The sequence below is a fragment of the Triticum urartu genome, chromosome 7A, assembly GCF_056163025.1.
Source record: "Triticum urartu cultivar PI428250 chromosome 7A, HENAU_Tu73, whole genome shotgun sequence".
In the NCBI taxonomy this organism is placed as follows: Eukaryota; Viridiplantae; Streptophyta; class Magnoliopsida; order Poales; family Poaceae; genus Triticum; species Triticum urartu.
The window spans coordinates 616328357-616345537 of record NC_141879.1 but is presented as its reverse complement, the minus strand read 5'-3'; the positions used below and the strand labels follow the sequence as shown (position 1 = coordinate 616345537).

General features: G+C 41.4%; 1 protein-coding gene across 3 annotated transcripts; it reads left to right on the top strand.

The window, feature by feature from the left end:
• The first annotated feature begins 451 nt into the window (after window positions 1–451).
• Window positions 452–11823, top strand: LOC125520097 (zinc transporter 10). 3 transcript variants are annotated; one of them, XM_048684920.2, is made up of 5 exons: window positions 452–753; window positions 924–981; window positions 1070–1644; window positions 10680–10829; window positions 11080–11341. In XM_048684920.2, the coding sequence occupies exons 2-5, from the start codon at window positions 927–929 to the stop codon at window positions 11188–11190; spliced, it is 891 nt and encodes a 296-aa protein (XP_048540877.1). In that variant the 5' UTR covers window positions 452–753; window positions 924–926; the 3' UTR covers window positions 11191–11341. The 3 variants fall into 3 exon arrangements, with proteins under 3 accessions (XP_048540877.1, XP_048540876.1, XP_048540875.1); XM_048684919.2 differs by having other exon boundaries at window positions 10680–10812; window positions 11025–11339; XM_048684918.2 differs by having other exon boundaries at window positions 453–753; window positions 11025–11823.
• The last annotated feature ends 5358 nt before the right edge of the window (window positions 11824–17181 follow it).

Below are 17181 nucleotides of genomic sequence, written 5' to 3'. Positions count from 1 at the left end.
CTTTGCCGAGTGTTTTGGGCCTTTTGTCGAGTGTTTCTGGCACTCGGCGTATGGTGCGATTCCAGTAGTGGTAGATGGTCTACATGTAAACTAATAAGGGAATGTAATACATGATGGTTGGGAAACAAGTTGGTGAAAATTATTGGCTCCTAGTCATTAGTTATACTTACTTTTTTTTATTTTCTTTAATTTCTAACCTTTCGAAAAATATTAGTAGTTGTTTAAAATCAACAGCTTGGCTCCAAAGCTGCCACAGGTCACGGTCACTCACAGCTATGCATCGGCTTGTGGTTTATGCACGGAAAGTCAAAAGGCAGGCACGCACACGCACACGCACACGCACACCAACTGTTGATGTGCAACGGCGTCGTCATTGTGTCGACATCGCACCTCCGCGTCCGGACATCCACACGCAAACGGTGAGAAAAACGGAGAATCCAAGCCCGCGCGCACGTCCTCGTCTCACGGCGTCACCCGGCGCGTCGGCCCTGGCCCACCCCACGACGGCCCGCCGGGCGCCCGACGGGGCGGGATGACAACATGCGGCGCCCCGATGTGGAAGAGAGAGGCAACAATCATGCGTGCGCCTACTGATCTAGCTTAGCCGAGGCGCCTTGCGTCCTTCCATCCCTCTCCTCGCGTGCGTGTAAACTCCGCCCGCCTCTGGTCGATACTCTCGTCCGACTGTTTCGGGGGGAAAGAGGAAGACGACTGGAACTGGATTGAGAGCAGCGGCGGCCGGCGTTCCTCGAGGTGAGAAATCATCTTCCTGTTGCAGTTCGCCGGCACGATCAGTAGCTCGTGTTTGTCCTCCTCCTGCTTTCTTTTCTCGTGTTTTTTCTCTGTCTTGCGCGAGCGGCAAAAATCCGTATTGTTTCAATTAATCCGCTCAGTAATTCGTTGCTGTGATCGACCGATTTCAGGAAATGGAGCGGTACGTCGTCGCCCCCTATCTTCGCGCCTACCTACACCGATTCGCAGGTAGTAGAATGTTACATGCCATGCCAACTGACTGATAGATTTGGGGGTGGCATCGATTTGATGTATCTGAAGTTCTGATTGGTGGCAGCTTCGGTGTCCGCGGCGAGCTGCGACGCGGGGGAGGTGGGCGGCGATGTCTGCCGCGACGAGGAGGCGGCGCTGCGGCTCAAGATGGTCGCCGTCGCGGCCATCCTTGTGGCGGGCGCCGCGGGCGTCGCCATCCCGCTCGTCGGCCGCAGGTGGCGCGGCGGGGCTGCTGCAGCCGGTGGGGGCGGGTCGACGTTCGTGCTCGCCAAGGCCTTCGCGGCGGGGGTGATCCTGGCCACGGGGTTCGTGCACATGATGCACGACGCCGAGGAGAAATTCCAGGACCCTTGCCTTCAGGACTCGCCGTGGCGGCGGTTCCCCTTCGCGGGCTCCATCGCCATGCTCGCCAGCCTCGTGACACTCGTCGTGGACTTCCTCGGCACCCAGTTTTACGAGCGCAAGCAGCGCGAGGCGGCCGCCACCGCCGCGACGAACGCCCAAGATGAGACAGCGGCGGCGCTGCTGGAGAACGGGAGGAATGCAGGGGGCGCGAAGCGTGAAGGAGCGGTGCACCACGGCCATGGTCACGAGAACGAGGCGGGTCCGTCCCAAGGTCGTCAGGTGGTTGTTTCCCAGGTACGAACCCAGCATAATCGTAACGAACTCATATACGTACTAGTATCACTTGCTAATTACTCCTAGTTACGTACTAAACATGTTTTTCTAAGACGAACGAACTTTGACAAATGCTACCATTAAAGAAGCAGCGTGCATATACTCTTGGTGCAACTTTTTTAATAAGCTCTATATTTGAAGCTCTGAACAGATGGGGCTAGATTTGCCGACGATTATGTTTTGATATTAAAATTATTTATACTTTCACACAGTTCGTTGTATCTGCTCTATGGGGTTGTAAATATAGCAAAATAAAATGGTAGAGCCTCCGTCCGGATTTTACTGTCGCTAAAATGAGTTTGTCTAGACATGTTTCAGTGTGTAGCTGAAATGAGTGTATCTAAGACGCATTTCAGTGTGTAGAAGCATTCATTTCAGCGTAATCTTAGCCATCCAAATCATTCTAATGGCTTGAAACTAAGTTGAGTACCAGAAATTGTGTTTTGATTGCACTTTTAGTTATCCTTTATGACTACATCAAATTATTAGGAAAATTGGGTACTCCACTCTATTTCATCATTACTTAGTCAATATGCTATTGTTGCTAACCTTATTTGTTGCTCCAAACGATGAATTGTTATAAAATGCCTTTTCTTATTATAGTTGTGCGAAGTTAGATATCTAACAAAAGGCCGAGTGTCCGAATCTAATGGTATACTATTAGTAAGAGATGTAGTTTATATAATGAACTTAGATAAATGCCAATACCACTAAACAAGCGCACATATACAAAGATATATACCTCTCTCTGTTTTTTACTGCATATCATGTCTCCTTAGGACAAGCATTTGAACGAACTGACCAACAATCACTCTATTAGTATGTACTTTATGTGCAAAAATTATGTCAGTAAATTCGTATTCCAAAGTTTCATATCACAAAAGTTATTGAGTATAATTATTGGTCAAAATGAGTATTACATACCTACTCCCAGTGTAACCTTCTTTGTTAAGCTACATCTGAACCAACACGGCTATATTTGTCGGTCATTGCGTTGATAGTGAGTACTATCTACTTTCAACAATTAGTTTTATTTTACTATTTGATTATCTATCGATATATATATACAAATATAAATAGTGTGAGATAGGGCTTGATTAAACCTAGTCATCGTGTCTAATCTAATGCTGTAAAAATAAGTCGAATATCTGACCATATTAACTATCCTTTACAACTCATCTCATATCACGAGGAAAGCCTGCAGAACCAAATCATTGTTCTTAGTAACGGGCTATAATCTATGACCTTATTTTCTGTGATGTTTGGTTATAAATATATTTTTATGACTATCATGCATTTTTTTATTAAAACTGTGCAAACTAAACCAAAAGGCTGAGAGTTCCAAATATAGTAGCATTCCATTTCTGAGAGATAAATTTTATATATTGGACCAAACATTTGTTGCACAGTATATGGCTAGTGTTTGCAATATTTAAGAACCAATACACGCATGTAAACTCACATAAGAGCTTCATGAACAATTTTGACTAGACAATAGCGAAATAGTAAATGACATATCCGAAGATCCTGTGATGCAACCACCTCTGGCATAAGTGTAAGCACCAGCTATCCCTACGAGATAGACCTGACCATGCAATGAGACATTTTCCCCAATGCCAATGCGTACATTCAGGACTTCCTAACATGTCAAGAAACCCATGGCCTCGTTGATGTGAAATAGGACTTTAAATCTTCATTGTTAAGGCTTCAAAGATAATCTCCACCAAAGATTTCAAGCATGCCTTGCACAAACTTTTCGAAGAACTCAGTTGCAATCCTGTCACCAATCTTAATGTAGTCACCGACCATGCATGTCCTTAGCGTACCATACAAACAGTGGTAATGAACTCATATACTATCGCTTCCTTGGTTGCTTAACTACGATTTCTATAGAAGAACACACTTAGAAAAATGCTTTGTGTAGAAGAATGAACTTAGAAAAATACCGGTACCATTAAAGAAGCAACATATACTCTAGGTGCAACACTTATGTAAAGATATATCTGAAGTTCTAAACTAACGCACCTAGATGCCTAGATTTGCCGATGATTGTGTTTGATATTAAATTTGTAATGTAAAAGTTGTTGTACCAATATAAATAAAGTACGAATTAGTCCTTGATATAAATATTCTTAGCCACCTAAATAATATAATAGCTTGAAATAAGTTGAATATCTAGAAATTATGTCCCTTGTTTGCAAGTTTATTTCTTAACTATACCATTAGTTATCCTTAGCACTTAACAGCTCCTCTCTTTGAATTGTAAAGAAAACTGCACAACATATTCATCATTCCTTATTCACGAGATATAGTTTCTAACCTTATTTGTTGCTTCATGTGATGAACTGTTAGAAAATACTATGGTTGGCATGCCCTTGTTTAATTTGTGTATAATTGAATTACTGGCGGGACTATCTAAAGATAGAGTTGAAACCTATTTTGGCCAAATTTTAAATAGTCTTCCCTGTTTGGTTCGGCTGTGGATTTTTAAAAGTAGCTGTGAAAAATCTGCTGTGAAAAAGATGTAGGTCATTTGGCAAAACAGCCGATACAGCTTTTTCAGATTTTGGCCCGCAGCGAAATCAGATTTTGGAAAGCACGTCCTGGGCTGCTTCCGCTTTTGGTTCAGATTTTGATAGCGGATTTCTGAAATCGGATTCTGCTGGGTTCATCCTTTGGTTTAGATTCTACTGCGCAGCAGCGGAATCTGTCGATAAAAGCTGAACCAAACAGGGTCATAGTGTCGCTTCAGATTTTGGTGATCCCTCCGGCTAAAGCTATGTACTTTGATGCTAAACTAAAATGACGCTAAACTATAACGCTAGATTTAGAATCATTTAATGACGTTAAGCCGCTGCTGCCAGAGGAGGGGCGCACATGAGTTCCATAAAGCCATCAATCTGCCTTATTCGTCCTTGTTTTTGCTGTATATATGATGCATTGATGCAAAACTTAGTTTTTCAATTCAGATGATTGATCAATGCTCATTTTTTTATGTATGAATGTGTGTGTATCAAGTATATGTGATACACGTGTAATATATGATGCCTGATTGTATGCTTATTTTTCAATTTCGTGATTTTGGGAAAATGCCAAAATAGTTCTAAGCTTCCATATAGCTCTACTATAGCTTTTGGCCGAGCGGCCGCTGACGCTAAATGGCATATCTTGCTATTTAAACCTTTGATTTTTTGCTTACTGCATGTACTGCTATAATCCGACCCCCACACAAGTTGTGGATTATATATGTTTTATTTGGCCCCATTATATATTAGCCCACCAAGTCGACTTGTCACCTCCGGATAATATTGAAATATCTATGTCTTGGTGCAGCTTACTTTCTAGTTGATCAAATAATAGAATGTAGTCAAATCTGTAATTCTGTGGGGCCAAATAAAGTCGTTCCATAATTTTCATTTCTTGGACAGCCACACGCTGTTGGAGGTGTTTGGTTTGTGGCAGTGATCTTGTCAAGAAAAATGCTACTTCTGGTTCAGTGTGCCAATTATTTATGGACCACACATTCTATGCTTGTGTCTCATGCACGTGGCGTATATTGACTTTATTGTCATTTAGTCAAATATTCTTTTGTATATCAAAAGCGTTATATATATTTGAAGGACGTGTAGCTAATTTGGGTGATCCAATTTAAAAACACTAGTCATGAACCCATGTGCATACATGCGCTAGCTCTTTTAGAAAATGCATAAATATTGTGAACCCAGTGATGGCAGTTTCTAGCAATATAGTACTTTGGATGGAGCTTGCTCAATAACTCAGTTCCATTTCTGTTTACTTTCTTCATTGCATTCATACGATCACAGTAACTTATGTGGTAAATGTTTGAAGAATAATCAAACTAGTTAACTTAGGAAAAGCAAGCACCTCACAAATAATTATCCTTAATGCAGCATTTTAACTGTAATGCATTTCCCCACTCCCCTTTCTCAATCCTTCCCTCTCCATCAGTTCCTGTACACAATCAAAATTTAATACTAGTTCAATCATGTCTTTTTTTTTCATAAGTTATCTAATTCCCAAGATCCAAAGAGGCTCTGTATTTGAAAATTCAAGATATACGAGCTTCATTGAAAGTCACACATGGAAATGCAATTAAAAAATGTGATGTGAACTATCTCAGGTATGCTATGAAGCTTTATTTAAGTCATTGGTTTCCACCTTCGCCACCATGCTTGTCCGCCAGGGACATGGGCGGACTAATTGGTACTCCCTCCGTCTCAAAATAAGTGTCTTAACCTTAGTATAACTTTGTACTAGAGTTAGTACAAAGTTGAGACATTTATTTTGGGACGGAGGGAGTACACGGGTTGCATGGATGCCCATATTGCTATAGGTCAGGAAGAGTGTTTTGTATCTCTTGCAATCTTTTCCTATATGATAAGGTTATTAGGCATCCACGCAGGGGTTGAAGGAAACAACAAATGAGATCTTTATATGTCTATTGTTGGAAAAGGTGAGGTAGTTATAGACACGGTAACCCATGTTTCCTTGGCGTACCATGTTTTCTTGGGAGCACATATAAGCAGCACAATATACATAAGTAGTACATTGCTGTATTGGCCCAATTATCATATATTTGTTGTTGTTCTAAAGCTGAAGAACTCATTTTCCCACCAAAAACAACATCTGGAACCAAAGGATTAATGTATCAGCTAAGTTGATAAATCCCTCTTAACATTGGATATATTCTTCACGATATATATTTGTGCACATATATATGAATGCTTGAAGGAGGATGGATTGATGGTAAAATTAATTACACTCGTACACATCAAAGAAATCTTGGGAGGACCCAACAATTTAGTATATAAGCTCAGGGGAGGTAACTCTTTCTAAGTTATAATTGCAGGCTAAAAAAATGTGCTCTTTATGAAGCTTCAGGTAACCCATCTCACAGAGTGATATAATGGAGAGTGCAGATCTACTTCTCTAAGAGTATATGTTTAGGTGTCCACGTTAAGCCTCAAGAAGAGCATCTGTTGTAGAAGAGGTACGAAACGAACAACAACCTTCAACTACAGTGAAACTAATTATAATCAGGAGGGAGCACTTTTGACAGTGTGTCTTCTAACACCACACACCTGTGAAATGAACACAATACACACTAATATGCTTTTTCCTGTAAATTCATGTGCGTCTATAAGAGTAACTGAATATTTACAGAAACCCGAAAAAGGTTCCTAGTTAACTCATAACATAACAAATCTAGTGGATTGGAAACTAAAGCTTGTACTCAAACAATGAAGTATCTGTAGGAAAGATCGGTATATCTCAGTCCATTTTCTCTACCAGAACAGATACAAAATTAAATGACTACATAAAATGTGGCAAAAGAGGATCATACCAGTGAAGTAACAGCTATCAAACACCAGCTAAATTAGTTCTGGACGGCATGGGCATCGATGGGGTACTTTTTCTTTACGGAAGACTGCAGAGTTGTGCGCTTACGAGAGGGCCGGTGAGGATGCCGTATGCTATTTTCATCCAGCAGCTGCAAAGGGACAATAGGTAAATTTTCCATGTTTTTAGCAGGATTAAAGTGGTCTTGAAAATAGTCTCTAATATATTATTGCTAATTGCTAGATTAATGTGTCATCTTCAAATCTAAATATGGTCCATATTAATTGCCCTTGCCTTCTAGCAGGAAGTGAATGGACTTTTCACAAACAAAACAATAAATAAAGAGTTCATAACATTAATACTTGTCAGTGAAGCTTGCACGACGGTATACGAGGGAATAAAAGTCACGACATGTGAAGTTAGCTTTGTATCTTTTTGTTACATATATTAATTCATTGGTTGTTTTTCTGCTGTGATTTTCAGTCATACATGTGATACTACTGTCACTATGCATGTGCACGTAGTTTTACTTGCCATTGTTCTTGCCAAATTCCAAAAGTATAATAAGGTTATAATCAGTAACCTGGAAATCTTGGATCCGGAGCTGAACATTCAAATATACTTCTCCTTAATTATATTGAAATGAAATATTTAATAACACTTGTGACGTTCGTTTAAGCAATTAGTGAAATTTAATAAAGAATATGGTGCGACTCGTGAGGCATAATATACTGCCATCTGGAACCTTGTTAGTCTGTGCATGTACTGTGCATAATTTTTGGTAGCAGACAACTATTGCTATAGTACTCCCGCTTTTAAACATTTTTTATGGATAGAAATTTTGCTTTTAATTGATTGTACTTCCTATGAGATGCATCTCAGAAGATACATAGTAACCTTTTTGGATCGAATGCATTATGCCCAAATTGAAATAACAAATCCACAAACGGGAAATTTATAGTTCCTAAAACTAGCTTACAGCTAGCAGGAAAGCAAAATAAATAAGAGAAATGCTGCTTGAAATGTCGAACTGCTTAAAAATAACTAACATGAGCAATTCCAGTCAAACTGCCACGTAAGAAAACATAAAGTACGCACACTGCACCAGCTAAGCTCACTACGAGCACCAGTATCGTGCACGGCTCAACTACATCGCTGATAATCCATGCAAACCGTTAGCCCGACTGCGGACTAGGGTTTTCACCCAAAAGCAAAGGGATTGTATGGGGAAGGTGACCTCGACAAAGCCTATGAGGAGGGAGCCAGCATTGTGTTGTCGTTTTCATGGCCTCCACCACCAGCTAAAGGTCTCTCTCCATCCCCAGCTCCCCGTCATCATCCACCTCAACCAGTATACTCGGTTCACCGGCCCCTAGGGCACCAACTTGCTTATTCGGTGGAGCGAGAATTACAACGTGGTACAAAAGGGGTAGTCTTATTCATATCTGATGCAATGGTCGATGGGGAGCCTAGCATGCCACATGCTTGACAATCATTTCCATGTGTGGCCAAGGTCACGGGGTACCACCCTCGGCTGCCACCCCCCAAAAGTCGATGTTGTTTCTTCGCCTGGGGCTGCCACTCCCAATGTCTAGCGCCCACTTCATGAGGCACACTGAGGGGGGCCTATCCACCATCTTCATTGGCATGACGGGATTGCCTAATGAAAACCTTTGCAACAACAAGAGGGAAAGAAGGGGGGAGGGGGTGGCTGCAAGCTAGGGTAAGGTTCTCCCTCGACTCGCCTCCAAGGCTGTGAGTCTGTGACGCGAAGGTCAGGCCGAGGATGAGAGATAAGACCCAAATACTCAATTGCACTTGTTCTAGTTCATGGCATCATATTTACCGTAGAAATCTATTTATAAGTGATATAGGTGTGTTTGGTTTGAGGCTTTGCACCCAGGTTTGCCCAACCAAAAGTTGGCTGGCCACAATTTTGGTGGAGCTTTTGCCTGCCCATGAGTTGGCCAATATTGTGAAGATTGAATCGGGGTAGAAAAAAGGAATTGGCATGCCTAAAAATTGGCCACCATCCAAACAATAACTTTTTTTTTGGAGATGACCAAACATCTGTAAGGTCCATCTTGGCTAAAGTCAAAACAATACTCTAAATCCTTACCGTATATACATTTTATTATGCGAACGAATATATTGGCTTATCGTCCTATGAATATACTGAACATAAGAGCAAATTAGTTAGCTATATGAAGTGTGCATGGAATTACAGTTGCATCGATGTTTTGACATGTAAATCTCCCATGTATATTTATGCAGTGTGTATACTGATTTTGCTGCATGTATTGCTGATCTTGAAGATTCTGGAGCCAGGGATTTGAATTACAGGCATAACTATGTAAAGATAGAGTTGTGACCTAGTTAGGCTGACCGGACGTACATTTATAATTACATATGTTTGCTGGTTGTATAGCATTAGAATGTAGATCCACCAAGTCAATTTTTCATGCATATACTCCCATCCTTTTCGGTTTATAGGGCTCAATTCAAAAATCTCACCAACCAAGGTAGATGATGAATGGTGGAATACTTTTTGTAGTTTGCAAAAGCACCTAATTAATGCACTTGTTTTCCTCAAAAAATTATGTTTATCAATGCATAAATTGCAATGCATGCATGCATAAAGTACATGCATTGGTCAATTTTCTCTTAATACTTGCATGCAATGATTTAATGCACCTTGGGATCTGAAGATGTGATGGAAAACAACCAAATTGAGCCTTATAAAATGAAAAAACTAAAATTTTGAGATAAGCCCTATAAACCGAAAAGGAGGGAGTAATATTGAACTTAGTATTATTAGGAGGCCAAAGGCACTGCATATAGATGTACAAGAGGATGCCAAAAGTCAGGAATACATAAGGCCAAAAGGCATCAACAATATAACTCTAACAGATGCAACTTACGTTGTAGTCGATCACATTAAATAATTTTACATATAGTCATACATGTGACGCATGCTATTGTGAGTGCGCTTTTACTTAACAGTTGTTTTATAAAATTTGAAGTGCAATTTGTCAACCTAGAAAAAACAAACGAAGCATTGTGAGGATGGATTAAGAAATTAAGAGAATTAAACAATACTGTGATTAAGTAAGGGTCTTGATATTTTGAATTTGCCAATTATTTGTTTTTATTGTTAGTTTTACATCTAAAACCTCGTTAATTTATGCATGTACTGCTCATGTTTTTGGGTGGAAAACCGTGTACAAAATTCCAGTTATAACCTTTCGAACATATTTATAGTATAATTGTGATCTAAAATTGGTTTTACTTCATATGAGACAAGGTGGTATCTCTTGGAATATCTTATCTATCTATAGTAGTTGCATTTACGGTATGTAGATCTCTATTTATGGATGACAAATTGTGGCCATTATATTCTACAACAGCCATATGAAATAAGTATTTGTTTATTTGCGTGATTTTAGTGGCTTATTTTCCTATGGTTTTACTAATATAGCAAATATTAGTAATGTAAATGAAAATATAAGCAAATTAGTTAGATATGTGAAATGTTAATGGAATTACAGTTGCATAGATGTTTTGAGTTGTAAATTTCACGGGTATATATATGCTTAATTTACAGTGATCTGCTGCATGTATTTCCGACCTTCAAGATTCTGGAGTTGGGGATTGTATCACACTCGGTGATCATCGGGCTATCGTTGGGTGTTTCGCAGAGCCCGTGTACCATCAAGCCTTTGGTTGCTGCCCTCTCCTTCCACCAGTTCTTCGAGGGTTTCGCTCTAGGTGACTGCATTTCCCAGGTTAATTAACGGTCTCCACTTTTCCCTAATCATGATTAGTATGTGGCATTTTGGACAATTGAAAGAGAGGTTTCTCACAACCTTGGTATCGTAATTAACATGCACCTCCTCAGCCAAGAATAGTGCATATGCTAGTGTGTTACGTAACAGTTCCTACTTCAAGTAAGTTGTGTCATGAACAAATCAATAATGCAGGCCCGGCTGAAGGGTCTCTCTACGCTCTTGATGGCTTTCTTCTTTGCCATCACAGCACCCACAGGGATCGCCGTGGGGGTGGCCATGGCGTCATTCTACGACCCATACAGCCCCAGGGCGTTGGTGGTGGAGGGCATTCTTGATTCCATGTCAGCTGGTATACTGATCTATATGGCACTTGTGGATCTCATCGCGGCTGATTTCCTTGGCCAAAGGATGAGCAGCAGCCCGGCCAGGCTGCAGGCTGGTGCATACATTGCATTGTTTTTCGGGGCCATAGCCATGGCATCCCTTGCCATCTGGACTTAGTTAATGTTGGTGATTGGTGTGAATATATATATATATATATATATATATATATATGTATATATACTTGAAATGAATAAAAATGGAAGCACATTTCAAAACAATATGAAAAAAAAATAAGATGAAGGTTTGGAGTTGGGAGAAGCTGGACGTACTCATGGAATTTGATGCACTTAGAGTTGCTGTTACCCCTTGCTGCTGTATAGTCCCTGAAGAAGAGGGGAAGCTGCTTGTTTTTTCGTTGGTTCTTTTGTTTCCTGTTATTGACATGGTGGCAGTGGGATGTAAAGGTGCCTTTGTTGGTAATGAACAGCAAAATCCCTCTTAGTTATACACTGTAATGGATGAAGATACAGGAGATGAATTAGTTCGGAGGATAAGGAGCTCGAGGAACTGACTTGGTCCAGCCGATACAGTCCTGTCTCTCATATTTGAAATCATTTGATTTCCATTTTTGAAGGACTTAGTTAATGTAGATACAGTCCTGTCTCTACATTCTTCGGCCCGCATGCAATTCATTGCCTCCTCTTGCATTTTTTTTCTTCATTTTATTAAAATTTTCCTCCAAAAACTAAAAGTAAATCCGTATTTTCCCCCATACTAGCCAAGTGGCCCGAGTGTTGTTACGAAACAAGACATTACTTATAGTGTCGTACTCTTTTGTAAGTTAGTACGTCTTGGCACACGTGCACTTGCTATAATGTTCAGCTTCCTCCTGGTGGCATACCCTAATAAAAAGTACCATGTGTCCCACTTACATGTGTCAATATCTTTTTTGCGAAAATGTGTCAATATACATACAATGTTAAATAAAAAAGTAATGAGCCAATAAACTTGAAGATGCGTCGTGGATCCTAGGGTACCATGTACATGAGGATCGATGTGTGCCGTCTTCTTCCAAAAGATGTACTTCTAGTTCTTGTGCTTGCGCACCCATGAAATGTTGCATCAGATCTTCGACAAAGGTAAATCCAAAAGCTTCCACTTGATGGCTCAAGGGTGTGTTCACCTTGGCCTCTCGCATCGCCACATGTGTGGAGTTTCCACCAGAGTACTTGGCAACAGACTGCACACGATGTCCAGCGCATCTTGATGAGTGCCTTGAGCTTGAACCTACGAACCAGTCTTGGATAACACTGGTTGTCTTAAGCATCTGCATGGCAACGATGATCCCATGTGATGCATCCTGGAAATAGAGATGATTTGGGAACCTAAAATTTATTACTTCTTATTAACAAGGATGCAACCAAAAGGATGGGAGCGGGGAATGTGACAAGGTACTATGAGTGGTGACTAACTCTTTTCGGGAATACGCAGGGTGTGTGTCATTCCATTTATAGATCGGTAGAAAGAACAGAGATGCGGTCCTTGCACTGTGTACACTACAAGCCGCAGCCGAGAAGGTTGTTGAGTAGAAAGCTAGGGGTTTCTCGGCCCTTTGGAATACAACATCAGATTACAGGTAAATCATATTTAGCCCTCTAGTACTAGCTTTCGCCTAGGTACGAGTTTCCTCCTGGATGGTGTGAACCAGGTGTGTGTGCCATGGATGCGGTCCCTCGAAGATGCAGCCGTTTCGGTGCTTCCAGATGGTCCACGCGTAGAGCACAATCTGTGAGCCAAGACCTTCTGGTTGTTGAAAATAAGAATTTATGAACAAGGCTCATGTTGGAATTTGTGAACAAGAATTTATGGGAGTGTGACATCTGCGACGACCAACAACCCCCATTTCATAGTAAAGATTTCTGACATGATGACCAAACTTACGAGATTTTGGAAATCATCATTCAATAGTACAGAACGGTTTGTTTCTAGTGGTTCAAAAAAGAACCTTATGGCAGTTCAATAGTACAAAACAGGTCATGACAGGTCGATCTCAACAATGAACTGCTTGCTAGTTAGGCCAATCTTTGCTACTCGAGGAGTTCCTCGACCTCTTTGCGATTCACTCGGACCTGGATGTCATAGTTGCCTCAATGCTGTCTGGCGATGACAGGAACCTCTCGTTCCGTCCAAACAAGACGGCATCCTAGAACGAGTTCATGGCCAGGTTTGAAGGGTTTTGCTCTTTATGGGCCCGGCCCAACCAGATGCGCTTAAAAACCTCAATGCATTATTCGACCAAGTTCATGAGCTGTTGGTGTCTTAAGACATGGCATTCCCTGGGTGTCTCTAGTTTAGCCTATTAAGACCCTGCTCAAATTAGGATGTTCATGTGGCAGCTTCTCTGTTGCCAGCTCCCTAAGGGCATGGAGGTGATGAAACATCATAGACTAGGGAGTGGTATGTGCCCTCTACATGGGGTAGCAGAGGATGTTGAACACATTTATTCACCTACTATTCGGCCCAGTTCGTGTGGAGATGCCTTCGTGAGGTTTTCTCGCGGGACTAGTGTCTACCTAGTTTTCGTGATCTACATAAGTTACTTGTATGTGCAGTTGGGTAAGACCATCGGCTACAATGGGCAGCCTTTGGTGTTCTTGCCTAAACTTTGTAGACAATGCACAGTAAGATGGTTATCAAGAAGACCTTCGTCTGTCTGCCTGGTTGTTGACGCTATTTATATCAAGCCATCTTTTTTGTAGCAGTGGTGGCCGTTGGGTAGGATGTGCAATTGTGGGGCGATCACCACCTTGATCTTGGAGCTATTATCTCTTTCATGACGGCTATGTCCCACTTTGCTACCTCCAACGCTTAAGCGGAGTGCTCATTATGGTTTTTTGTATTTTATGCTTTAGCCCACTTTAGCAGTTTTTCCTTTCTTTTGGTTGGTCGTTGAACCTTTGTCTGCCCTTTTGGACCATGTGATGCTTTATCTATAAAGGGAGCCAAAAGGATCTTCCATAAAAACTACTCCCTCCGTCCCATAAAACCTCTGTGACCCTTGATATCCCCCCCCCCCCCCCCCCCACCACCACCAAACAAAACAATCTTTATTAGAAAACAGTAGTAAATCCCCGCAAAAAAAAAGAAAACACTAGTAAACATCCTGTATGAAGATCAAAGAAAAAAAAGGAGGCCCAACTATAATCACCTGATTACAGGACTATATCACTAAACACATACCTATTGCTGACTCGTCACCCAACCAGTTGAAATGTATCTCGTGATCCGGTCTCCCAATGGCTACACTCAAAGGCCATACGTGACTGCTCCTCTTCGCGCTACAAAGAGCACAATGCACGGATCCATCCTATAGCGCGAGCGACAACCTGCAAAGTGTCGTTCTGTTAAAAACGTATCATTACAACTCCAAAATTTCCAAAATGAAGCATACAATTCCACACCGATATGTGCATTAAAAATTTTATGAACCTTAGCAAGCAAGTTTCCAAACAAATTCGTTATACTAGCTAGTTAGCTGATTAAACACTACATGGGTCGTTCGGTAAAGAAGCCTGGGAAATGAGCAAGAAAGACATAGATTTTTATTTGTTTCCTCTTACTCGCCAAAACAATACTTATTTCTTGCATCCCTGTCAGCTGAATTTTGCCATATTATCCTTGGTAAGAATTTCCCCATGATTAAGGAGCCACATCAATTTACAACATCTGGCAGAACTTGAGCACAATTCGTCGGACCTTGCAGCATTAATTTAATCAGATCACTTGTGTTGTCGTGGCCAGTATCGACTCCGAGCATATTTTGGAAGTGAAATGCGCTAGTGCTGTTTCCTGTATGCAAGCATGAATCGTCCTACCCCTGTCCTTTTCTTGTTATCCCCGTTCTCTGTTAGATTAGATCCTTTAATAAGTAGCAAGATATATGGCCACCATACATGCCCTTTCCCGGCTCCGAAGTTTAATACTAGAGTTTTAATTCCCTTGCTCTCGTAAAGCAATGCGAATTGAGCATAGGAAAGCAACTTCGACCAATACCTTGCGTCCTTTCTAAAGAGGGAAATGAAAGGCAGAGGTTGCCCCTGATTAGTTTGTGGTGGTTGGCACGGACCATTTTAGGGCAGATGTATAGCAAGATTTAATCAACAACTTCAAATATATTAATTAAAAGTAGTTCTGAGTGGAGTCACTATCAAACTTTTGATCTTCCGGTTGATACTTTAGATGTGGTGGTCAATAAATTAATCAAGTTATTCCCTTCTCTGTATAATTATCCAATTACTCAGGTTAATGTGAACCTATCATCATTTGGTTACACATAGTCTAGAGCAGATGTTACAGGCGTATGCATATTTTGTACAACCCAAAACATAACTATATGTTTTGGTAGACAAAATACTTGTTTGCATTAAGTTGTTGAAACACCCTAATTTGAAACACAAGAGAGGAACTTCTAAGAACTTCTGTTTATGAGGACACCTTGATGGCTCTCAGTATGCTCCCCCAAGCCATTAACATGGAAATTATCATCCCCTGCAAAAAAAATGGAATTTATCACTCTAGGATGCTGGAATATCTGGTTAGAAAGAAATGGGGTTTGTTTTAGAAATGACAATCATTCCACTCAGGCTTGGAGGCACATTCTGAAGGAGGATCTCCCTCTACTCAAGCACTCAGGCTTGGAGGCACATTCTGAGGCACATTCCAATCGTGTTGTTTCTTTCCAGGATTGGATAACTTCGAAATTCTAATTTTCTACTTATGTTTCCTTGAGTTGTTTTGGATAAATTATTATTTTTCTTTCCTATAGATAGTCTTTTTCCTTTGCTTCTTTTCTCCTTGTCATTGTAACGCACTATTATTATAAATTAGAGTTACTGCAGAACGATTGTTCTATGGTTCATGGCTTAAAAAGACAAAATACTTGCATCACAACCACAAGTTTTCTGGTAGTCTAATTTATTCTATATCACATCTTCTCTATACCAAGAAATGCCCCCGAAATTCCAGAAATCCTAGCCTGCTGCGACACCCGCCCTCCTCTCTTCCGGCCGCACCTCCTCGATGCTACCATAGGCGTCGGCGCGCCACCGATGTAGGTGGTAGGCTGCCCGTAATGGGAGTATCATAAGTAGTATCATGCATGCCAACTAAGTAATTTTGATGAGGTGGCATAAAATTAAATGAAGAAAGAGAGGCTTGAGTATCATATCATATGATACCGTATCATATTAATTGATGTGCTACTTTGTGTCATGCATGGCAATAAATGTAGTCATCTATGATACCAACTTTGATACTATGCATTAGGGATGTAGTATCATATACTAGTCTATGATACTCCCCATTACAACCAGCCGTAGTAGGCCCTCGTTGCTCCTCTCACTATGAGGACTCTAGAAATAGGGGTTGCGGCCTCAGTGGAGATCAAACCGACCTCGTTCTTCCCACATTGGCAGTAAGTGGCGCGGCCTGACGGCAGCAGGCTAAGCAATGCGGCCTCGAGCGTTTGTGGCGGCGGCATGGTGGTGTTATGGAAAAAATGACAATGGATCAGACGCAATGGTGCCCAGATCTGGTGGTTTCACCGACGATGGAGGGGTTGCAGCGTGTGATGGTGCACGCCTGGGGAGCGGCCTCGGGGATGTGACCGGAGGATCCGCCATGTCATCGCACTGGTGGTTGGATCTGTTGTAACCGTACATCCATTGTCCTTCTCTCCCTCATCGGCTAGGATCAAAGGCAGAGCAGCGATGTCTGGAAGCGGGGCAACGAGGCCATCTACCTACTTCATGCATTTCAAAGCGTCGGGATCCACCTTGTGATCAACGCCAGCAATTAGAACGCTACGGGTAGAAACCCGTGATCTCACATCTTTGGATAGATCAAACAATGTCAGCGTGTGTGTCATGCCCTTGTTAAAGGTGTTGGATCGAAACTCGTCTTCAGAGATGATAGTCTCTAGTGCAACCCTTGCTAGGACCCTTAAACATCTGAGTGCTTATATCGG